Source organism: Magallana gigas, chromosome 7 (genome assembly GCF_963853765.1).
Source record: "Magallana gigas chromosome 7, xbMagGiga1.1, whole genome shotgun sequence".
Taxonomy (NCBI): Eukaryota; Metazoa; Mollusca; class Bivalvia; order Ostreida; family Ostreidae; genus Magallana; species Magallana gigas.
In genome coordinates this window covers 21807154-21832511 of record NC_088859.1, presented here as the reverse complement: position 1 = coordinate 21832511, position 25358 = coordinate 21807154, and the positions used below count along the sequence as shown (strand labels likewise).

Genomic DNA, 25358 nt, shown 5'->3' with positions numbered 1-25358 from the left:
TTTATTATGAAATAATATATATATAGTCTGGTTCCTGTGATGGGTTATGTACATTTTTCAAGCTTATATAGAAAACCCAACAGACAGCCACTTTCCTATACACGTATATTTAAAAAAAAGTACCAGTTTTTGAACTCGTACAGTTGTTTTGCTAAGAAATAGGAAATAAATGCCTAACATCTGTTTATCCACTAATTGATATTGCATATATGTATAGGAACTTGATGAAAATTATATAAAGCAACGGTTTTTTTTTAAATTATTCTAACAAATGTTACACTGCACGTAACCTCTGATTATGCATTTTTTTTTCATACTCTCACTCTACATAAAAATGTACAAGTTTCATGCGAATTAACAGAATACTATATGGAGTCTTTTTGTACTTTTAATGTTAAACTATGCATGATTTCGTGATTCGTCAAGCCTATACTGCATCTTCTCCTATACACCGAGATCATATTAGAAAGATATTAGATTCATATTTAGGCACACATTTGCGCAGAAAAAATTATATTGTTAAAATGCTTTAGTATCTTTTTTCTTGTTTTCTCCTTTTTTTTTTCTTTTACAAATTACACTTGCTTTGGTACAATAATAAAAACGATCAGAGGTGTGCTGAACAAGGACTCTGCAAAGTTCAAACTAAATAATGGCGCCCAACTCGGTCTTAGTAGAACTGTTCGCGCGTTTTAATTGGCCAACGTCATCTACAGTGACGTCACCGTTGTTATAACCCCAGCGTTGTGTTGTAGTAATGTTTATTCCACGAGCATAAGTCGAAGCGACTGGACGTGACTCGTAGCGCTCTTGAAATTTTTTATGAAAACATCCATCCCAAGGCCGATTTTCCACAGGAAAGATGATGAAAAGGCGAATTAAGAGGGTAATGCATCTTTTGGTGTATTTTTTCCTAAAACTATGATGTGTATTGTAAATAAATAGCTATTTCAATTTTCGGCAGTTTGACGAGATATTTTATGGCGTCAACTCAGTTGCAATGTCAAGTGAATTTCTTTCAAACACGACACTAGCCCTACATTCCTTGCACTAAACATGCATTATATATGTTGTTTCTATTGCTATAGGATTTTTCAGAATTTTATCTCCCTAAATATTAACAACATGACTCTTTGATATTTCAATAACCATAAAATCTGCCAAAATGGCTTCTTCATTCAGTAACCTAAAACTTACTTACTTACTCACTTAACATCATTTTTTCATACACTACTTACACATACTTTCAAACACTATATATTTAACGATAGGTACGAGAAAACTGCCCCTCCACCCCCCCCCCCCCCACCTTGAATTAGGATTTTGAGGATTGGTGAAGTTCCTTTATTAATTATGTTGTTCTATACCTCCTCACCCAGACAAATACACTTTATTTACACACTTTTTAAAACTTGATATAACATGCATGTGCCTATTCAATTGGAAAAGTCATATAAAGCAAAAATTTTAGTTCAGATTTCTGATTATCGCAGAAGAGAGGCTCGTGCACTGTCAACCATAAAGCAATGTTTTATATTTTTTCTCTCTGAATTCTGACTTCTTAAATCCACATAAAAATGAGTTATTATACATAAAGAACAAAACAAAAGCATGTTTGAAATCGTAATTCATCTTCTACACGTGATAGAAATGGTACAATGCTAGAAAACAGATCAAGTTGGGTTGATAATGGGTTGAGTGGGGTGGGGGATGTAAACATCTTTAATTTTCTCTGCCAAATTATACTTATAGTCTGTCCCAAGATATTTTGGATTCACATTTTGCTTAATTGCTTGATATTTATAAATACCTCAGGGTTCAAACGATGTTCATTCAAAAGTATAAAAAATTTCCAAGATTTCTCAGTCGAAACGCCCCTGTTGTCGTATCAGGTTTCAATACAATGCTAAAAAATTTGATGTCTACGGAGATTTTGTATTGCAGCAAGCCCGGATGATAACGTTGAAAAATTGCGCGATGTATTCCGAGTGTATTCCGAATGGAGTAAAGATGTAAACATTCCCCATTATAAATCCCCGTAAGGAATCTGCTTTCGTTCCTGTGAATTTTTCTGAGTGACAATTGATAATGTGTCAATGAAATTATCTTGGAAATTATCCCTTTCAACTATTACAAGTGCACTTCTTTCACAGGTATGTGTATTTTTTTTTTAAATCGTCCAAATGTGCTGCATAAATATCTTGGGACAGACTATAGTAAAACATGAAATTCTTCCTTTTAATGACTTCCCCCGATATAATATGGCTATATAAAACAGTATAATCATGGTAGAATAGATAATCAAAAGCAAGAAATAAAATAAAGGCTGACTAAGTATCCGCAAAGTTCTCACATGATTTGCCACAGTGTACATCGTAATACTCTTTTACAGGTAAAACTGCAACATATGTTCAACGTACATGTATGCATGTTTCGATAAACATATGTTGAACATACGTTGCAATTTTACCCGTATACAGAGTCTGCAATATCTTGTTTCAAATCCGATTTTATTTTGGATCAGAATTTCGAGGAACAGTTTGCTGTTGTCTCGTCGTTGACAGTTACCTCGCCAAAGTCGACGAATGACGAGGTTAGTTTTATTAAAATTTAGCTGTAGGTCTGTAGCTCCCGATCTGAAAACATTCGGATGTTTAATACCCACTGTTCTCGTGCAATGTATTTTTAGTTTTGAAAATCAGCCATATTTGATTTTTTTTTGTCCTGTATATTGTAGACCAAACCAAAGAAAACTCGCAACTGGTCCTATAACAAAGTATGGCGCAGGGGCGAAGCACAGGAGCAGGAGAACGGGAGATATCCCGGGGGCAAGCCCGACAAGGTCACACCAGTACCGCCATCACAGACCAAGGTCACACCTGTTCCGCAATCAAAGACCAAGGTCAAGGTAGGTCATGGTCGTGTAGCATATATTTCATATGTTGAATATGTATACAGTTAATTTAATAACTTCTGCATTACGTTTAAGTCTTCTCTTTTGCTGCATTTATATAAAAGATTATTTAATTTCCCCATTTATCATTCTAACAATTAAGTGCCTAAATCATTACAGTGTGGTCCGCCCCAGACAGCCCGTGACTGGCGCTACAACAGAGTGTGGAGGAGGGACAGGGTGTGGAGGAAAGAGGTCGGTATATTAACATAGACAAAGTCTCTACTATTGTTAAACAATAAGATTTTTTTAATCATTATTCGCATTGTTAATTTTAAATGCTGATTTTTCTAAAAAGAGTTTTTATACTTAAATCGTCATCCGCCGTTAAAACGTAATAGCAATGCTATAATGCTAGAACGCAGACAGTATACAGAGTCTGTAATATCTTAATTCAAATTCGATTTTATTTTGGATCAGAATTTCAAGGAACAGTTAGCGGTTGTCTCGTCGTTGACAGTTACACCGCCAAAGTCGACGAATGACGAGGTTAGTTTTATCAAATACCCACTGTTATCGTGCAATGTGTTTTTAGTTTTGAAAATCAGCCATATTTGGTTTTATTGTCCTGTACATTGTAGACCAAACCAAAGAAAACTCGTAACTGGTCCTATAACAAAGTATGGCGCAGGGGCGAAGCACAGGAACAGGAGAACGGGAGAAATCCCGGGGGCAAGCCCGACAAGGTCATACCTGTACCGCAGTTACAGACCAAGGTCACACCAGTATTGCCATCGCAGGACAAGGTCACACCAGTATCGCCATTGAAGACAAAGGTCACACCTGTACCGCCATTACAGACCAAGGTCAAGGTAGGTCATGGTCGTGTAGCATATTATTTCATATGCTTAATATGTATACAATTAATGTAATGACGCCGCCATTACGTATATTCTTCTCTTTTGTTATATCTACTGACATAGTCCTATACTAGTGTATATGTATAATACATAACTGTTATACTGACAACTTTACAGTGTGGTCCGCCCCAGACAGTCGTGACGTCAGTGACCAAGTCCTCCGCCCCGACCACCAACACCGTACTCTCGGCTGAGGTGCGCGTGCCTGAGACTGCAAAAACTAACTCTGCCTCTCTGACCACCATGAAGACGGCGACTTCCGGTACACATGAGCCGGCGACGGTGCCTACTACGTATGACGTACCATGCAAAGAGACCCAGTCGGACCCCCTCACTGGTACGGAGAAAACCCAGGGCAAAGCAAGGCCAAATCGTTGCTCATCTAGAGAAGATGTGGTTCAGTCTCCCGCTGATACACGGGGTGTGTCCACCAAAGACAAAGCGTCGGATCCTCCAGTGGCTGGGGACAAAAAGGTATATTTGGTATAGGGCCTGTTCAATATTATAAAATGAAATCAATTAACACTTCACGCGAAATCTCTTTTTGACATGCCGCTGGTTGTATCATTTATTTTATTCATATGGTTCAGAATTCCACTTTCTTTTACATACATCTATTTCACTTGCAGCACCTGAAGGGGTCTCTCAAGAGAAAGCGATGTGAGCCTCAAACCACCATCAGCAAGCGCATTCTGCTAGAGCACTCAGCAGCCGACAGTCAGCTGACGTCTGTCAGTGTTAGTATTTTCTTAAAAACGGCGGGAGTTTTCGAAATGGAACTACGTGTATATGTAGATCTTACTTTGAAAAGTTGTTTCCTATATTTATATACACTGTTTATGATTTTGAATTACATGTATTTTAGTATCGATTTCTGTGGAGTATGGAGACCCTCTTTGACGGGCTCTGTCTTGTCTTCGAAGACTTCCGTCTTTGAGTCCATCTACTCCACAGGTTTGGCAAGTTAAAACTACGCACTATCTTGAGCATATATGTGTGTCTTCCTAAATTCTTTTTGGCTGTGGGAACTAAATATTTTATGGGTTGGTTAATCATAAGTTATATGATAACACACATACATGTAAATGTATAGTGCTCCTTGCTGAACCCCTTTGTACATATGTAAATAGTTTGTTGAATGCTATAAAGTACCTCCATAAATAAAGTTTTGATTCATTTTTAATATCATGCTTTAATTGTTTCTATCGAAGTTTTCATTAGCAAAGTCCTCTTCCATACATTTTGCAGAGCTTTCTCTTTTTAGTTTCTATCTTTAACGCAATTTGGTCAATCAAGATTTTTTTACCACTGGTTTTTAAAATCTTATTTGGTTTCTCATTCTTTCTTTTTGAACCGCTCATGCAATTTTTCATTTGGTTGAAAAAACTGGATTGAATCTTTTTTCCCTCAAACGTTTTGGCATCCAGTGTAAATGTAGTGTTAGAATGATGTTTGTAATAAACCTTTTTTATTGTCTTTGTTTGTCTTTTTTTTTTTGTTCTGTTAAAATACGAGTGTACTATGCACAATTATACGCATTTATTTCTGTGGAACCATCCGTAAAAACTACGTCGAGGTGCAGCGGAGAACACAGTAGAAACTGTGAAAAAAGAGTGAATGATATAATGATATAAGCTTGATATAGTCCGCGTGGGGAAAAATTGTATTCAATCTTGTTTAAAAAAAACCCCAAAACTTCATGCAAGCAGATATTGTTAATCTTTTACAACAGTCAAATACACAGTTTGCTATTTAATTGATAGACAGGCGTTAAAACCTTTATTCTCTTTAATGTTTATTTTCACTCTTTGTTCGTCCAAATAAAAAACCAAAATTAATATGTCAATTATCGAATTCATTAATCTAAATTAATTTTCAAAAATCATAAATAATTTAAATGTGTATATCATTCATCAAAAAATATATCGTCTGCATTCGATTCCGATGGATAGTCTGCGATCGATGTTCTTGTAAACAAACATGCCGATGTACAAACAAGTTGACCCTCTGCCTATTGGAGAACGTTTTACTTATACAGAACGGGTACAAATTATAGATTATTATCAGCCTGATCGTACGTTTGCTCAGCAATATGTTATTGCTTCTTTAGTAACCGGCGAAATTCGCCGACCCCCCCCCCCCCCCCCCCCACCTTTGCTGAGCAGCAGCTTTAGTATTACTAATAAAACCTTTGGGGTTACGTGGAACAGCCGTCTCAACCAATCAGATTCAGCTCGCTTGAAAATGTGACCTACCCTATAGATAAACTGATCAGGTGATAGTCGGAGCTGTTAGTAGAATAGAAATAAAGTTCTTGTTATCGTGAATGTTGCAGAATATTCTGCAACATTCACAAAAACTCGTACTTTATTTCATAAATGAAAAGCCACTTGATATTTATTACTAGTAAATTATTCCATGGGACCAAAAGCCGTTATTTCACCCATCACATGTTCTGTAATTCTATAACAGCATTATATAAATAGTGCCTGTTTGGGAGGGTAACAGTTGAAATTGACACCTCGAGAAAACCATTGTCAACCGACGCGAAGCGGAGGTTGACAATGGTTTTCGAGGGGTGTCAGTTTCAACTGTTTTCCTCCCAAACAGGCACTATTTATTTTGTTATACTGAATGTCTTAATTTTTAAGAAAATTTTACTGCTTTTATATAGGAATAACGTGAATTCTACAGCGAACCGTACGCGCATAATTTTTGCGCATGTAACAATTCGTAATGTTACCCGTTGCTAAGTGCGTTGCTAACGCTGAGGGTAATAGAACGGATTATGAACTGCGTCTTAACCAATCAGATTTCAGTATTTAACATGAAAGTATAACAAATTAAAATAATAGACTTTTGGGCTTTAACACCGAGAAATCGGAAGACTACTGTCTTTTGTTTTATATATTTTAAAACATTATTGGTACTTGAAGATTACCAATTTGTTTTTATTTTTTCTCAATCAAGCTTCGCTAATTAATAATCAACGAATATACCTTTTAAAAATCCGGAAATCATCTGGATTATTTGGATTTTAAAATCTTGCGCAGGCGCATTATATTCAAGCTAAATCACAGGAGGCTCTTCAATTTATCTTTCCACAATATCACATTTGCATGGATAAACTCAGAAACGATAACGTGTAAATTTTCATTGAAAATTTGTCAAATATTCTGTCCATCAAAGGAAATACGGGAGATAACTCTTACTCAGTGCGTTTAATATGAAAAATCCCGAGAGTTCCGAATGTCAACATGATGTGTCAGTCTCTCACCAGAGGTCCTGCTACACAAGCTTGTGTAGCACGACCTCTGGTGAGAGAATGCATGATGTGTAGTTAAAAACGTTGTTGAATCAAAGTACCGATGTTTATTCATTTTAAAATCAATGATATGTTATTTTGCATGACAAGTACATGTAGTTTCTAATTTGAATTACGCACATTTTTATAATACGGTATGAATTTTTGGACTTTTTCAACAAGAATGTCGAGAAACCCCCATATGAATCATGTTAAATAATATTTAAATAATAAGTAATTTAATCAAACTATGTATCAGTAATAGAAATATTTCTCGAAAATTGTATGGATCCAAGCAATATTGAACTCTATAGTCTCGTTCAACCAAACGCTCGGCTGACACCGTAAATCTCCGACAAGGATTTACGGAGACAGCCGAGCGTCGAGTTGAACGAGATTATATTGAACTCTGGCGTAAGAATACATACGACTACAAAAATATTTAAATTGTTCGTACCACTTAAAACCTGACTATTTTCAAGGTATTTATAAATAAGTTTCCTTGTTGAAAAACAATGCTTTAGCATACATTACATAGAATTTATCAATTATTTTCAAGAATTAAGTCTTGTCAGCAGCAATGATTTGTGCTGAGGTCCAAACACTGTTTCACTTTCGGTTTGTTGGAGTAACTGCATAGGAGAGGTGATTAAAATCAACTCCCAAAAAGTGTTGAATTCTTCATTAATATGAATTAAATTTTTAGATGAATTTTAACATTTTAACTGTGGTGAAGGCCTGTCCCGAGACACAGTTAGATTATTCTAACTAATTAAGCAGAGTGTAATGAAATTAATAGCATTATTTTAGGCTTAAAGCTTGTTTATGTAAATGTGAACAATACGGTGTGTCGATATGTATCTATTTCGTAAATGTCCGATATCATATGCAATGTCAACCCGTGCACGCACGGGTCAAAGTCTAGTAGAATTTAAACAATACCGTTTTATCAGCACGGCTTCCTAATATAGACTGCGAAAATTGCAAAGTTTCGTTAGCACAACGGCGTGTTATGTGTTAGCGCGACGGCGTGTTGTGCAAAAGTGTGTTTTACTTTGCGCATAATTTGACATCTTTTTTTTTTTTTTTTCTAAAGTTCATTATTTGACTCAATCAAGATATGTGTCTTCCTAAATTGCTAAAAGAAAAGTTAGGCGTAGCTTGGCTTGAGGAGTGAACATTTATAGACATATCGCATACTTCAATATATCTATTATTAGATTAACGTTTACTTAATATCATTAATTGAAAAAAAATGAATAAGTACTTATGTTTATTATAAAGAATTTCCAAATTTATAAGTTTTTCAAGTCATAAATATTTGTTGACCAATTTTGAGGTTAATGTATGGTGATAATATAAAAACATAAGCGTTACATAACGTGTTAATGAGAGTTGACAATTGAGTCGTTAAATACACAGCTTGGGGTCAGTCTGGGTAGGTGACCCACTTCAAAGTAAATATTGAGTGAGCACAAGCGGAAAGAGGCGCTTATCTATTATCCATTAATTAGTATAATGCTTAAGACAACACCAAACGGACAATTAAGGTTTATATCATAATTACACAATAAGCAAATCGTGTCCCTTCCATTCCATTGGTTAACATCAAGTTAATTTAATTTCTATCATTTCATTGGCTAATAAGCATTGGTTTCTGAAGAAGAAGGGTATAAATATAGCATCCATGGGATAAAGGATCCTAACCTTGACACATACTGAACAATTACCATGAATCAAACAAACTACACACAGCCCCTTTTCGTCGACACCACCCTGGAGTATGAGATAGACCGTAGCCGTTTTCCAGGCATCGACAACGGCCAGCCTATGTTGTTGATTCATTCCACCACCGACTGTCCCTGTACAACAGCCCACCCAAGCATCATAGTCCCGGTCGCTGATCACGAACTCTACACACTTCTGGACACCCTAGCGGAAGCTGTGTCAGCCAAAGAACAGATACAACCAGAAAACGAATCGAGCACGTGTGGCCTTGTTACATCGCCCGTCATTCCATTACTACAGAGTCCAACAGATGATCTGTGTTGTGACGTCACCAACGACAAAGAACACAAGGGTCTTGATTCCCCCCTCAACACCCCGGATGTTCTCTCCGACCTCTCGTCATCCTCGTCATCGGACTCCCATCCCAGCGCCATCCTGAATGACCAGTTATTTCCATGCTCCTACGACCTCCAGGGTTCAGGTGATCTATTTGACGATTTATCAACAATTTGTGACGTTTCCCTGAGTAACATTGGAATGAAGACCAGAAAACGACGACATTCCACGGTTTACGAGGCATCCCCCAAACGACGGAGGACCGAGTATTGCTGGGTGGCGGATCTATTCGAGGAAGAAGCGGATCTCCGGTGGAGCAGCTGAAAAAAAGGCCATGATAGACTTTATATATTTAACGTGTGTGATGTGATCAACCTTATATATTTTTTTTACATTGCTTGTCAGTGCTGTTAGATTATGATTATGAGAATAATGTGTTAACAAAGTGCTATTACTGATATTTTGTTTACATGATATATTGTTTACATGTGTATATACAAAATGTAAAGTAACTAATAGCTACATTTATTATTATACAATCAAAAGTCACATTGACGTAGTTGTCTTTTATATTAAACATTCCACAAGAGACCGACACTGATTGGAGTAGAGGTTACCGTTAAAGGGCGTAGTACTTCACTAGTACCATTGGTCGATTATTTTCCTGCAAAAAATGAAGTCGTTTTCCCATAGACCAAAAAACATTTGTATAAAAAGTGTTTTTAAAATGATTATTCAAACAACTAAAGTGTTAAATATAGCGGGAAAACATAAAAATTCCGACTCATCACAGTTATCTTTGCAGAAAAAAATAACATAAACCTCAGACACGAGTTCAGGTATAATAGCAATTCATGCATATAAGGGGATATTTTCATATTTCATAATTAACTAATTTTTGCAGGGAGAAGTGCTATCTCCAATATTGTTTTCATTATATGTGAATGATTTTGAAATGGAATTTTTGTGCAAAGGTAACATACCAATACAAATTCAAGAGTTAAATCTTTTTGTTTTAATGTATGCAGATGACATGGTAATTTTCTCCGCATGAGCTTCAAGAAATGTTAAATACATTGTATTCTTATACATCTGTCTGGGATCTTACTGTAAATGTACAAAAAAACAAAATTGTCATTTTTAGAAATGGTGGTAAAATTCACAATTGTGAAAGGTGGCATTTAAAGGGGCATGGTCACGATTTTGGTAAAATTCTATTTTTCTGTTTTAATTATTTATAATCCTTTAGAAATGCGTTTCCAATGACCAAATCAAATCGGAGAGTCAATAGTGAAGTTATAAGCAAGATACAGGCCTCACAAATCTTTGTCATGTAAACAAGGCTCGTGCCCTGTTTTTGTTTACATTAGTTCAATATACCGGTAAAAGTTCTTTTTCACGCTGAATTTTTCATCTTATGTTCATTTTAAGCATAAATAAACATATCTTAACGTTTACCACATTCATTTTTGGTCTAAAATTGGAGTTTTCACTTCAACGTTCAAAATGTAAACAAAAGCTTTGTTTACATAGCAAAGAATTGCAAGCTCTGTAAGTCACTTTTAACTCAACGAATGACACTTAAATTTTGGTTGCCTGTTAAAAATGCCTTACTAAAGCATTGTAAGCATTAAAATCGGGAAAATAATGTTGACCAAAATCGTGACCATGCCCCTTTAAATGGCGAGCCAATTGAGGTTGTCGATAGCTTTATATACCTGGGCCTTTTGTTACAATATAATGGAAAGTTTAACAATACACAGAAACAGTTGGCGAGCCAAGGGAGAAAAGCCATGTTTTCTTTAAAGTCAAAAACAAGTCAATTATATCTGAATACAGAAACAATGATGTCAATTTTTGATACTTATATTGCTAGTATATTAAATTATGGCTGTGAGATATGGGGCATGCATGCTGCAAATGATATAGAAAAAGTGCATTTAGAATATATTAAATTTGTGTTAAGTGTGAAGAAGAATACAAACACTGCACTTGTATATTTTGAAACTGGGAGGCTACCTATGAAAACTATACGAATGTTTAGAATATTCAAATTTTGGTTCAAATTGTTACAAAGTCAGAATTGTATTTTGCAGTCCTGTTACAAAATGCTGTATAATGAGTGTGAATCGTCTTTGGCACCTGCTGAAAATTGGGTTACTGTAATTAAGAATAAACTTTTTGAAACAGGTCTAGGACATATATGGTATGAACAGGAGTATATACATTGTGAAACCTATTTTCCTTTAATTAAGCAAAGAATCATTGATCATTTTACTCAACAACTTGTAGAACAGATTAATTCCTCATCTCGATGTTATTTTTACAAACATATTATTGACCAGTTTTCATTACAATATTATTTAACAAAATCAATACCTTCTACATATAAGAAACAAATTACAAGAATTAGATTGTCATCTCATAGACTTGCAATTGAAAGTGGACGACACACTAATGTACCAACAGAAAGACGCTTATGTAAATTTTGTTCAGATATTGAAGATGAATTCCATTTTGTTTTGAAATGTCAGCAGTATAGAGAAATCCGAGTAAAATATATTAAGAAATATTATTGGAAAAAACCTTCTGTATACAAATTTATACAATTATTAAGCGTTCAAAATTTTAAAGAACTGTGTAATTTGGGGAAGTATCTCCATCTAGCTTTCAATATTCATGATAATTAAGAAAAATTTCTCTGGTTTCTTCGTCTGTTAGTAAAATTTTATTTTATATACATTGTCAATGTACTTTACATGTTCATGTACCATACCATTATTTCAATATTGCTATTATTTATATGTAATAACCTATGCCATAAGATGTATGTCTTGTGCAAATAAAGAATAATAATATATTTCATAATTAACAAATTAACCCCCACCTAATAATACACTTGTATTATTTTGTAGGGGTATTTTTTTTATTATGAAATAATATATATAATGTCAGGTTCTTGTGATGGTTATGTACATTTTTGAAGCTTATATAGAAAACCCAACAGACAGCTACTTTTGCTGTGTATGTATATTGATCAAAAAGCACCAGTTTTCGAACTCTTACAAATGTTTTGTTAAGAAATAGGATAAAGGCCTAACATATGTTTATCCACTAAATGATACTACATATTAGTGTCAAATTTGCAATGCCACTACATTTTATGTTTAGGAACTTGATGAAAATCATATCAAGCAACGTTTTATCTTATTTTAACAAATGTTAAACTGCACGTAACCTCTGATAATGCATTATTTTATACTCTCGCTCTACATAGAAAATATACAGGTTTCATGCCAATAAACAGAAAACTATATGGAGTCTAATTTTATACTTTTAATGTTAAACTATGAATGATTTCGTCATTCATCAAACCTTTACTGCATCTTCTCCTATACATCGAGAGCATATTAAAAAGATAAATAGATTATTATTTAGGCACACATTTGCGCAGAAAAAATATACTGTTAAAATGCTTTACTGTCTTTTTTCTTGTTTTTTTTTTTTTTTTTTTACAAATTACACTTGCTTTGGTACAATATTAAAAACGATTAGAGGTGTGCTGAACAAGGACCCTGCAAAGTGCAAACTAAATAAATGGCAACTTGGTCATAGTATAACCGTTTGTTCACACCGAAACTCTGCACTGACGCGCGTTTTAATTGGCTAACGTCATCTACAGTGACGTCACCGTTGTTATAACCCCAGCGTTGTGTTGTAGTAACGTTCATTCCACGAGCATAAGTCGAAGCGACTGGACGTGACTCGTAGCGCTCTTGAAATTTTTGATGAAAACGTTCATCCTAAGGCCGGTTTACCACAGAAAAGATGACAGAACGGCGAATTAAGAGGGTAATGCATCTTTTTGTGTGTTTTTTGCTGAAAAATATGATTTGTGTTGTGAATAAAGAGATATTTTAATTTTCGGCAGTTTGAAGGGACATCTAATGGCGTCAACTCAGTTGCAATGTCAAGTGAATTTCTCTTCAAACACAACACTAGCCCTACATTCCTTACACTAAACATGCATGTAACGTTGTTTCTATTGCTACGGGATTATTTTAGAATTTTATCTCCCAAAATATTAATAACATGGCTCTTCAATATTTCAATATCCATAAAATCTGCCAAAATATGGCTTCTTCATTCAGTAACGTAAAAGCCATGTTCAAATGTAAACTAAAAGTATAATCAAACATTGCCAAAATATGTTGGGCAGGCACGTAGCAGAGAGAGAGAGAGAGAGAGAGAGAGAGAGAGAGAGGCAGCTTCACATTATTTTTTTGTTAGAAACTGAGATTTTCCTTATGCTAGTAATCCAATAGCCAATAGAAATATGAATTTTGAAAGAAATGGCCCATCCACTTTTTTAAATAGTGTGAAAACATTACACGAATTTTTTTTATACATATAGAACCAAAACAAAAGCATTTTTGAAATCGTCATTCACCTTCTACACGTAATAGCAATACTAAAATTCTAGAAAACTGATAAAGTTGGGTTGATATCGTGCTGAGTGGGGTGGGGAGTGTAAACATCTTTAATTTTCTCTGCCAAATCATACTTTGTAAAACTTGAAATTCCTCCTTTTAATGACGTCCCCCTATATGATGGGGCTAGATAAAACAACATACTCATGGGCAAAATAGAAAACCAAAACCAGGAAAACAAATTAATGAAGGCTCACTAAACGATTTGTCCCAGTGCAGTGTACATTGTAATACTCTTTTATCACAGGTAAATTTGCAACATATGTTTCGAGTAACATATATTGAACATACGCTGCAATTTTACCCGTATACGGAGTCTACAATATTTTAATTCAAATCCAATTTTATTTTGGATCAGAATTTCGAGGAACAGTTTGCTGTTGTCTCGTCGTTGACAGTTACACCGCCAAAGTCGACGAATGACGAGGTTAGTTTTATCAAATTTTAGGTGCAGGTCTGTAGCTCCCGGTCTGAACAAATTCGGATGTTTAATACCCACTGTTATCGTGCAATGTTTCTTTAGTTTTGAAAATCAGCCATATTTGATTTTTTTGTCTTGTATATATTGTAGACCAAACCAAAGAAAACTCGTAACTGGTCCTATAACAAAGTATGGCGCAGGGGCGAAGCACAGGGACAGGAGAACGGGAGAAATCCCGGGGGCAAGCCCGACAAGGTCACACCTGTGCCGCCATCACAGACCAAGGTCAAGGTAGGTCATGGTCGTGTAGCATATATTTCATATGTTGAATATGTATACAGTTAATTTAATAACTTATGCATTGCGTTTAAGTCTTCTCTTTTGCTGCACTTATATAAAAGATTATTTAATTTCCCCATTTATCATTCTAATAATTAAGTGCTTTAATAAATTACAGTGTGGTCTGCCCCAGACAGCCCGTGACTGGCGCTACAACAGGGTGTGGAGGAGGGACAGGGTGTGGAGGAGAGAGGTCAGTATCTTACCATAGACAAAGTCTCTACTATTGTTAAACAATAAGATCTTTTTAATCATTATTCACATTGTTAATTTTAAATACTGATTTTTCTAAAAAGAGTTTTTATACTTAAATCGTCATTCGCCGTTAACACGTAATAGCAATGCTACAATGCTAGTAGAGACAGTATACAGAGTCTGTAATATTTTAATTCAAATTCGGTTTTATTTTGGATCAGAATTTCAAGGAACATTTAGCGGTTGTTTCGTCGTTGACAGTTACACCGCCAAAATCGACAACTGACGAGGTTAGTTTCATCAAATTAAATACCCACTGTTATCATACCGGTATTTAGTTTTGAAAATCAGCCATATTTGATTTTATTGTCCTGTATATTGTAGACCAGACCAAAGAAAACTCGTAACTGGTCCTATAACAAAGTATGGCGCAGGGGCGAAGCACAGGAACAGGAGAACGGGAGAAATCCCGGGGGCAAGCCCGACAAGGTCACACCTGTGCCGCCATCACAGAAAAAGGTCACACCTGTTCCACCATCACAGACCAAGGTCACATCTGTACCGCAATTACAGACCAAGGTCACACCTGTATTGCCATCACATGACAAGGTCACACCTGTATCGCCATTGAAGACAAAGGTCACACCTGTACCGCCATTACAGACCAAGCTCAAGGTAGGTCATGGGCATGTAGCATATTATTTCATATGCTGAAAATGTATACAATTAATGTAATGACACCGCCATTACGTATATTCCTCTCTTTTGTTATATCTATTGACATTGTCCTATACCAGTATATATTTATAATACATAATTGTTATACTGACAACTTTACAGCGTGATCCGACCCAGACAGTCGTGACGTCAGTGACCATGTCCTCCGCCCCGACCACCAACACCGTACCCTCGGCTGAGGTGCGCGTGTCTGACACCGCAAAAACAAAATCTGCCTCTCTGACCACCGTGGAGACGGCGACTTTCGGTACACATGAGCCGGTGTCTACTACGTATGACGTACCATGCAAGGAGACCCAATCGGACCCTATCTCCGGTACCGAGAAAACCCAGGGCAAAGCAAGGCCAAATCGTTGCTCATCTAGAGAAGATGAGGTTCAGTCTCCCGCTGATACACGGGGTGGGTCCTCCAAAGACAAAGCGCCGAATCCTCCAGTGGCTGGGGACAAAAAGGTATATTTTGTATAGTGCTTGTTCTATATGAAATCAATACTTAACGCGATTTCTCTTTTTGACATACCGTTGGTTTTATCATTAAATTCAATATGATTCAGAATTCCAACCCTCTCTCTAGATATAAAAAACAACACTTTCTGTTACATACATCTACTTGCAGCACCCGAAGGAGTCTCTCAAGAGAAAGCGATGTGAGCCTCAAACCACCATCAGCAAGCGCTTTCTGCTAGAGCACTCAGCAGCCGACAGTCAGTTGACGTCTGTCAGTGTTAGTACTTTCATAAAAACGGCGGGAGTTTTCAAAATGGAACTAAATATAAATCTTACCTTGGAATTTTGTTTTCTATATTTAATATATACACTGTTTATAATGTTGATTTACATGTATTATAGTATCGCTTTCTGTGGAGTATGGAGACCCTCTTTGACGGGCTCTGTCTTGTCTTCGAGGACTTCCGTCTTTGAGTCGATCTACTCCACAGGTTTGGCAAGTTAAAACTATGCACTGTCTTGAGCATATATATGTGTGTCTCCTTGAATTCTTTTTTTGGTAGTGCTCCTTGCTGAATCCATTTGTACATATGTAAATAGTTTGTTGAATGCTATATAATACCTCCATGATTAAAATTTTGATTTATTCTTAATATCATGCTTTTTTTCATTCGTTTTCATTATTCCTCTTGCATACATTTTTCAAAGCTTTCCTTTTTTTTTATTTCTATCTCTAAAGCAGTTTGGTAAATGAAGATTTTTTCCACTGGTTTTTAAAATTTTATTTGGTTTCTTATTCTTTCTTTTTTGAACCGCTCGTGCAATTATTCATTCTGTTGTAAAAACTGAATTGCAAATGAGGTTTTTTTCCTCAAACTTTTTGGTATTCAATGTGAATGTAGTGTTAGAATGATATTTGCAATAAATCTCTCTTTATTTTCTTTGTTTGTTCAGTTGTTGTTACTTTTCGAAATACAAGTGTACTATGCACAATTATTCCCATTTATTTATGTGGAACCATCCTTAAAAATTAAGTCGCAGTGCGACGGAGAACACAGTCAAAATATTGAAAAAAGAGTCTTTAATCTAGTTCGCGTGGGGAAAAAAAGTTACCATAAACGTCGATGTCAAACCAATGAACAACTAGAATTCTCCTGGACACAGGTCTTTGTTTTGCGGATTAACACAGTAACTCTCACGTTTTACCGAAGACTCTGCCAAAAAAACCCAGATGCTATCCAACTTTGATACCGCTATCCCTGGATCGCCACTTTGAAATTCCTGAGACAAAAAAAATGTATGACAATATTTTGCATTCAGTTCCTTGAAAATGCGAAGAGGTGTTTGTTGTAACATAAAAGAAGAAGAAGAAGAGAAGACAGGACGAACATAGCAATCTAAAATTCTGCATGTACACTTAACATTTACACGTATAACTGTCACATACTAACTTATCAGACACTAGGTTGAAAATATTAATGATATATATATATACTTTCAAACGCATAACTTACCTTTAAAGCACACAAATTGTAGAACATATAATGTGAGATATATACAAAAACATTAATGGTTTACAATGCCTTATTTTCTACTGTATGCGCGGATCTAGAGGGGGGGGGGGTTAGGGGGTCCGGACCCCCTTTGAAATTACATTACGAATTATAAAAATAACAAAGATATGCCTCGGACCCCCCTCCCCTCCCCAGCAAACCAAGATAACCGTCGTCCCCCCCCCCCGGGAAAAATTTTCTGGATCCGCGCATGTACTGTATACTAAAAAAACTTACTTGGGAATGAATAACCACTTAGGTAGATCAATATTTATAATAATTTGTTCCTGGGACCGAAACCGTTAATGTGCCCATCACATGTTCTGTAAATTTGATCTGTAATAAAATACCATGAAGACACATTTATTTGAATTAGAAGTGAATCGTTCATATACAATGTTTAATACAAATATTAAGATAAATACTTGTATACAACAAATCCCCCTCCTTCCCTCTCTCATAGAATATAAACCATACAGTTTTATCAAGACTATTGATTTTAAATAATGATAAATAAAAAAGATACCCCCCCCCCCCAAAAAAAAAAAAATAAAAATAAAAAAAAATAAATTGAAAAATGTAATTTTCAACCAAGTTTTCCTTTTTAAAGATGGATCGATGCTCCAAAATATTATTTCATGTGTCAAAAAAGTATCTTTTCAAAATATGAATTCAGAAAAAAGAATACCATGACTATCCATATTTATTTATATGTGTGATTTTTTTATTCATTTTTGTTCAGAGACACTGAAAATACGTTTTAGCTGCGAAAAACTATGTTTTTAGTTTTAGATGTATGGTATAATATATAATTTATTTGATATTATAAATATGCTATTGATTCCCTTTTTGTGGATCATATTGTCAAATTAGTTTCATCGTACAAGTTAACAAAATTCAGATGGACATTACATTTACTGCGTGACATAAACATGGCTGCTTCCATTGGGGAACCTGTCGTGTTTGCCGATGACATAAAAGACCCAAGTGTTTTGAATGTAGCCACTTGTGGCACGGAGGGAAGTGTGATTGTAACCCAAAATCCAAATTTGATCAACATATACAAGGTAAAACGAAAAATGACAACGTCTGTTAACAAATTTTAACGATTATTATATTATCCCGAAATTCCTCTAACATAGAAAGGTAATGCATCTTCCCTTGCAAAGTGTTTTATGTGAGGTACACTTTAATTATTTAGACGGATTTAAAATTATGCAGATATTCAGATAAAGTACAGTTCATAATAAAAGATTACTTTGGCTGCTAGAATATAGGGCATATTTACTCTACCAGCCATGCAGACATTGGCAGAGCTGATAACATAAAGTGTTTAACGGTATAAACGGTAATATATCAAATCAATTAGACAATCTATAATGGAAAAGCCAAAAGTTTATGTATAGACTTTATACAGGTAGAGGACCAGAAGGCTTTGCAGAGCTGGTCAACCAAGCACAATGAACATATTACCAGCCCAGTCATCTGGAGTGAACACAATCAGAAATATGTCACAGTGATCAATACGAAGGTAGGATGTGAATACAAATATTTGTGGTAGAAAAGTGACAATACCTTACTATGTTATCTTTAATCTAGATCATATACAGCATCTAGTAGAATATTCTATAAAAAAAACTTGATTACTTTTCATCTATATAATTGGTAACTAAAACTTATATGAACCATTCTATTATTTTTATTGCAGACTGTCAAAACCTGGGGAAAAGATGAACAGAATTTTGAAAAGTCCAGCACAAAACATGTAAACAAAGTTTTGAATGTTTGTTAATGTGTTGATTTTACAATGAATTTGTTGATTATGCTCAAAATATAGCAAATTAGCCATGTTCACACAAACAGTCAATCCATTTTTTTAAAATTATCAGTTGACCCTTACTGATAATCATATTCATATATATAGGATATTCATGTTCTATGGCAATTTTTATCCTCTGCAGGCAAAATGTGCAATCAACAGAATTCTGCCAAGTGACACAACAGAACCAGTCGTGCTATTCAACAATGGTGGCGTCGCTTTCCTGGGTAGGATCAAGGACATACAAGAGGGGCCGCTGTCTGATAAAGACGAAATCTTATTCTGTGATTTGATGAGGATGAGCTCAGACCTGTGTGTGGTGTGTCTTCTTAACCAAGAGGTAGGGGCAGTATTTTATTATAATGGGATGATGTGTAAAATATGCAAGTCGTGAAGAAACTTTATTTAATTATCAGATTTTAAATTTGCCAACGCTACATTCCATTATGGTATTTATTTCAAAAACAGGCAATGTCATATCAAACCTATCGTTGAAATTATTACCCGTAGTAGACATTTTCTTCTCAAAATGATTAACAAAGAAATGTAATGCATGTAATTGTACAACATATCTTGGCAGGAAAAAAGAATTTTGAATAAGTATTATGCAATATAAAAAAAAAAAAAAATTGAAAATAAAAGATTGCCTGAGAAGTTTACAATTATTTTTTTATATTTTGGGAGCAATTTTTATTTGATGACATAACCTGTAAGTCATAATTCTATTGTTGTGTAGGGCAAGCTGCAGTTAATGAGTTACTGGTACAGAAATGATGAGTGGATCCAACACACCCATCCTGTGGAGGTGGCCCCAAACACCCAGGTGGTGAGCTGTCACGCCGTGCCCGGCAGGAACAATGTCAAAGTGTTCATACTGTGTAAGTCTTAGCTACTGATTATTGTACATGTTCATAGTATATCATAATATTGTCAAAAAAATTATCCTGTGCAAATCTTAGATAGTTTTGAATATGGTAAACTACAACAATAGGCTTGAATATTCTATGTGATTCTTTGTTATTTATAGATTTTCGAATAGGTCATTGTCAATACAATGTATATTCATTTAATGTAGGTCCCATATATAGTTTATGTCGATTTTAGTTTTGAAACCAATGTCAAATCATTTGTCCTGTGGAAGTCTCATTCGAATTGCTTGAATGGGTACTGTTTGCTTTAATAATTCTTTATTCATGTATAAAGGGATACTGTGGTTTCATCAATATTCGTTGAATACCAATTTTCGTGGATTTCGTTCTTAAGTTGATCCACGAAATTAAATGTTCATTGAAGTTCAATTTCAACTAACATTTTGTATTGATAGGATCATTGGCCACGAATTTACGTATCCTTGAAACTGTGGTTTTCAGAAAATCCACGAAAATTGGTACCCACGAAAATTAATGAAACCACAGTAGTACCCATTCTGTGCTACTGGTGTTTGCAGTTTACAGATACTAGGTACTGTAGAGAGATATTTTGCATATGAATTATGTAGGGGATTTAAATCATTATTTTCTTTTCTCTCATTAAGGTCTGAATGGGGATTTGTTGTGTCAAAACTTATCCTTTGATCAGTGCACATCTCAGAATCTGCAAACTATTGTGGGAGTTACCAAGACGACCAGTATGGTGGCCCTGAGCTCCACCCACATAGTGCTGGCAGGTTGTACCAAAGATAACCAGGGTAAGCAACTCCTGTAGAATCCTGTAGAATCATTGAAATCAATTTGCTGAATAATTTTGATTACTTGATTCCTTTGAAACTTCCTGTTTTGTGTAGGCAGAATGTGTTCATTTTCTGTTGGTTGACAAAAGTAGAGAATAGTGCAAAGAAATAGAAATAGAGCTGTTTTAACAAAAGTTTGGACTTTTGGCAGTACATATCAAACTTTGATGGATGAGGGTGGGGTTTAACTGTCCAGTCATTGGCTAATAGATATGAATACATTGAGTGCAACCACACTTGTTCGACTTCATCCAAAGATGTATATTTCAGCTGAACCGGCGGCATCAATTTCACACAATAGAGCAGACCTTTAAAAAAACAGTTTCCAATTTTGACAGTCTATGAATATTGATGAGCTTCTCTTGGTAAATCAGAAAGATGGTACTCAATATTTGACAGCTTGTTTTGATGAGCAAACTAGACAGTTACATCCCACCAAAAGTCCAAGCTCTTGTGAAAATGGCTCAAAGTGGTTTATGCTGTGATAACATAAAATAAAGTGGTTAATCATCAAAATATGTTCTTTTAACTTTCAGATGTCATTGGAATATATGATGTAAAATTTGGCGCATATGAAGTGTTTAAGCCTTTGCCTGCTGCAAAGAAATCATCTATAAAAGTATGATTCTTTTGTAAATCTGGGGAAAACATAAGACATATTAATGCTATTACATGTATCTTAGAAAAACTTCAATATCAATTCTGCACAGCCTTTAAAAACTAAATGGAACATATTTTTAAAAAAGCAGACCGACATTACATGAAAAACTGTTGACAGATAAAGTAGAGGTTTCTACTGTATGTGATGGTGATGTTCTGTGTGTGTATCTTACAGCTGTTTGCCCTCCATGGTCACCTGTTTGTGCTGTGCCACAGAACCCTCCACATGTTCTCCTACTCCTGTCACCCCTCATCACTGTCCAGTATCCTTGGTCACCAGCGAGTGGACGTCCAGCCCCAGCCCGAGACCCCACCCCCAGGGCCACTGTCATGGTCCAAATCAGTAGGTTCCCAGAAAAGAACTGTGTTTATGAACAACAAAGTACATGTAATATGTATTATATAAATAAATTATTTATATATGTTTTTTGTTAGATTTTACGTGAACAGTTTTTGCACAAGCTCTTTTTTTGTGTTTCAGAAATCATCCTCATCCAACACAGAAGCCAATAAGTTGTATTCAGAGTTACAAAACATTTCTATGGTAAGTCACCAGTAAAGTTAAAATGCATTAAAATTCATCCAACATCATGTACCGTAACTCTTCTATCAGTGACACATCCCCACCTGTATTTATTTGTAGGCAAAAACCCAAAAGGAGTTTGAGAAGAAGTTTCTAAGCATCATGAAGAGTCATGAGAGTGATGCCACGGGGCTGCTTAGTGAGACCACCACCATGGAACAGATTGTTCAGCGGTGTGTGACTGACCAGAAGTTCTGGCCCCACAATGTTCTGGATCAGCTGCTGGTTCACAGGCTGGTGCCCAATAGGTCGGTACCTCTAACACAGAGGCCCAGCAGTTTCCATATCCTCAACATCAAAGTGTCAAATTCTACTTCTTTTTAATTTTGAAAAATTAAGTACACTGTACATGTTTTGATTTAACAGTAAAACCATCATTATGCATTAATAGCCCAGAATTTCGAATTGCAAAGCCTAACAAAATTTAAGCTTTTGTTATAATTTAGAAAACTAAAAGAGAGAGAGAGAGAGAGAGAGAGAGAGAGAGAGCTGCTTGAAGTGAAAAAGTCTAAAGAATTTCAATGTATTTTTTTCCTCAAAGGTGTATTAAAGAAATAGCAGAAGGGATTATAAGACATGAAGACGTAGCTCTACTATTGCAATGTCTCAACTCAGTCAGTGATATTCCAGAAGAGTCTCTTTGTTCACTCATAAATTTCATTCTTGGGCAAGTATCTTGGTGAATTTGTGTACCAAAAATTCTATTTTTGAAAATACTTGAAATGTGGATGGCTTAATGATGCATATTGGCAGGTCAGAGTAGTGTTAATAAAAAATGAATGCAATTTTAGTGTGGAAGATTCCAAAGTAGCTGAGGCAGCCAAAATGGATGGATTCTCTGGAATGGGAAAAAGTAGCTCTCCTTTGTCAGAGGCTAAAGGTCACATTGTGTATCCTTTTTTGAGAAAATAAGTTCTGCATAAGGCATGACTGTAAAAAATATCAATGTTGTAAGTGCAACAGAGTGCAAAAAAAAGAAGAAGGTATAAACAGAGCATTCTCTATGGTAAAACACTGAATTTATGAGTTATTTACTGGGCATTCAATTAATTCTGTTCTGTTGTTGCTTAACTTGATATAGAAACAAGATTGTTAAAAAGCCCTACAACGATGTGTTCATCATCGAGTGCCTCCACACCATTACATTCCAGAATGTGTTGGTAAGATTCTGACATTATCTGTCCATGCAATAATAACTAAATACTGGAATAAATGCCCATTGAATCATCTATGAATATGTGTATATATAAATTATTTTTTGTAGACATTACTGGAGTACCTGTGTTATTTGATCAGTAACCTGGACACACAAGTCAGCAGTATGCCAGACCTTGCTCAGGTACGCTCATACCTTCTCTGGTAATGTGTGGAATTAACAGTATTAACTCAAGATACATGTTTAACCAACAAAAGTGCTGTGTCATGGAAATTAAGAATAATAACAACAAAATCACATTAATGTAACCAAGATGCAGAGTAAGCATATCACAGCTTTGATAAAAAGAAATATGTCATTGAATATGATAATGACAAATCTGTCATTAAATATGCTAATGACATATCTGTCATTGAAAACCGGTACATTAATTACTTTTTCAATGAATTCACAAAAACTGTCACTTAATACACTAATGACAAATCTGTCATTGAATGTGCTAAATAAATGAAAAATCTGTCTTTTAATAATCTAATGACAAATCTGTTACTGAATACACTAATGACAAATCTGTCGTTTTAAAATACACTAATGACAAATCTGTCGTTGAATACACTAAAGGCAGTTCTGTCATTGAATGCACTCAAATCTGTCACAAAACACATGAAAGTCAAATTTATCACTGATTACACCTGGAATGGCAAATCATTAACCTAAGAATTATTGGAGGGTTTTTGTGAAGTTGACATATTGTTTTTCAGTTTATATCATCCCTATATCAGAAAAAAGCTTGTTGTATACATGTATATCTTTGGAAATAGCCACTGCTGATTTATGTCTTGTGATGCGATTATCAGTAGATATTGACTTCATCACTTACTGTCTGTGTAACAGATTGTGAGCTTTATCTGTGTGCTGATCGATGCCCATTACCAGCAACTAGTTCTCTCCCCTGATTCCCAGGAGGTGTTGATCAGTCTCCACCGTACAGTGGAGGGACAGGTAAATACATGTATAGTAATGGGTGTAAAATCTCAAAGGGGTAAATCATTTCTTGGATATCTCAGAGACAGATAAATAAATTTTATGATATCTCAATGGGAGGTTTCTTAGGACATCTTGGTTGTATAGCAGTTCTAGCCAGGTGCAAGCTTTGCTTATCAGTACTTTGATTTCTGGTTAGCAAGGTATTTATTTGATGAAATGTCTTATAATTCACAGCATTTCTGTAAGTTTACAGAAAGTTGAATTTAAGTTTCCCTTGTCATTATTTATTGGGTGTCATTTCCTTGTAAAAAAAAAATGAAATAAAGATAAAACTCTGAAATGAAAAATTCTGTCTTGTACAAAATATTTTTTAGATTTTATACGATATTTGGGGCTTATCGTGAATTCAGGAGTTATTTTTAGGTTGAAAAAAAAAATAGATTACTGAATAGATTAGATATTTTCCACAGATACGTGTAACGTTGTATGCTATAAATACCACGAGGAAGGATATTTACGTCCTGTTTGATCAGTTCAGTAGTGACTCCCCTCTGTCAACGATATCAACCCCCGTTATCTCAATAACACCCATGTACTCAACACTTCCTGGTATTCTGGCATTATCATTTTCCGTCTTTTTTTTTTTTAGCGAGAATACTTCGCTGAATTTCTGACTCTGGATGTCCTCATCTCACAGATGAAGAGACAGTTTGCTATTCCACGGCCCAGGGCTGTAGGGAAATACTGCATAGAAGTCCTGCATGTTTATTGAACTGGTTTAGGAATTTTGTAAAAATGCACGAGTTATCTTTCTTTGCAGTAACATAAACGAAACAAAGTGTCATTCCCAAAATGATGTGCCCCCTCAAATTCTACCAGGCAACAAACGTTTTTGTTTTTATGTTATGCATATTATGTACCATAAATGGTTGATTCTGACACTTTTTCATTAAAAAAAAAAACGCAATAAAATTTGTGTAAATTCTATTGATGTTTTTTCTTTTCCAAAACTGGGTATAAAATGCTCATTGTCGCTATCAAAAGGTGGTATAAAATATAT

At 35.3% G+C, this 25358-nt stretch overlaps 3 protein-coding genes across 10 annotated transcripts; all 3 read left to right on the top strand.

Moving 5' to 3' along the window:
- Positions 1-583: 583 nt before the first annotated feature.
- LOC105347336 (proteoglycan 4) lies at positions 584-5234 on the top strand. Of its 6 annotated transcripts, XM_066067374.1 has the most exons (9): positions 584-886; positions 2525-2593; positions 2738-2908; positions 3074-3148; positions 3374-3442; positions 3535-3765; positions 3931-4287; positions 4443-4550; positions 4679-5234. In XM_066067374.1, the coding sequence occupies exons 1-9, from the start codon at positions 863-865 to the stop codon at positions 4748-4750; spliced, it is 1176 nt and encodes a 391-aa protein (XP_065923446.1). In that variant the 5' UTR covers positions 584-862; the 3' UTR covers positions 4751-5234. The 6 variants fall into 6 exon arrangements, with proteins under 6 accessions (XP_065923446.1, XP_065923448.1, XP_034314436.2 ...); XM_034458545.2 differs by having other exon boundaries at positions 585-886; positions 4443-5233; XM_066067373.1 differs by lacking the exon at positions 2525-2593 and having other exon boundaries at positions 587-886; positions 4443-5233.
- Positions 5235-12896: 7662 nt separating this feature from the next.
- On the top strand, positions 12897-16700 carry LOC136270262 (uncharacterized). Of its 3 annotated transcripts, XM_066067372.1 has the most exons (9): positions 12897-13033; positions 14030-14098; positions 14243-14383; positions 14550-14624; positions 14848-14916; positions 15011-15301; positions 15467-15817; positions 15981-16088; positions 16214-16697. In XM_066067372.1, exons 1-9 carry the CDS (start codon positions 13010-13012, stop codon positions 16283-16285), a joined length of 1200 nt encoding a protein of 399 aa, XP_065923444.1. In that variant the 5' UTR covers positions 12897-13009; the 3' UTR covers positions 16286-16697. The 3 variants fall into 3 exon arrangements, with proteins under 3 accessions (XP_065923444.1, XP_065923442.1, XP_065923443.1); XM_066067370.1 differs by having other exon boundaries at positions 15981-16692; XM_066067371.1 differs by lacking the exon at positions 14030-14098 and having other exon boundaries at positions 12926-13033; positions 15981-16700.
- A 1580-nt stretch (positions 16701-18280) lies between these two features.
- On the top strand, positions 18281-25285 carry LOC105339078 (nucleolar protein 11). The gene is made up of 16 exons (XM_011444481.4): positions 18281-18431; positions 18782-18895; positions 19073-19129; positions 19326-19523; positions 19920-20061; positions 20718-20870; positions 21449-21531; positions 21748-21915; positions 22054-22116; positions 22216-22403; positions 22697-22822; positions 22947-23045; positions 23237-23315; positions 23420-23494; positions 24206-24313; positions 24948-25285. Exons 1-16 carry the CDS (start codon positions 18297-18299, stop codon positions 25068-25070), a joined length of 1911 nt encoding a protein of 636 aa, XP_011442783.3. The 5' UTR covers positions 18281-18296; the 3' UTR covers positions 25071-25285.
- The last annotated feature ends 73 nt before the right edge of the window (positions 25286-25358 follow it).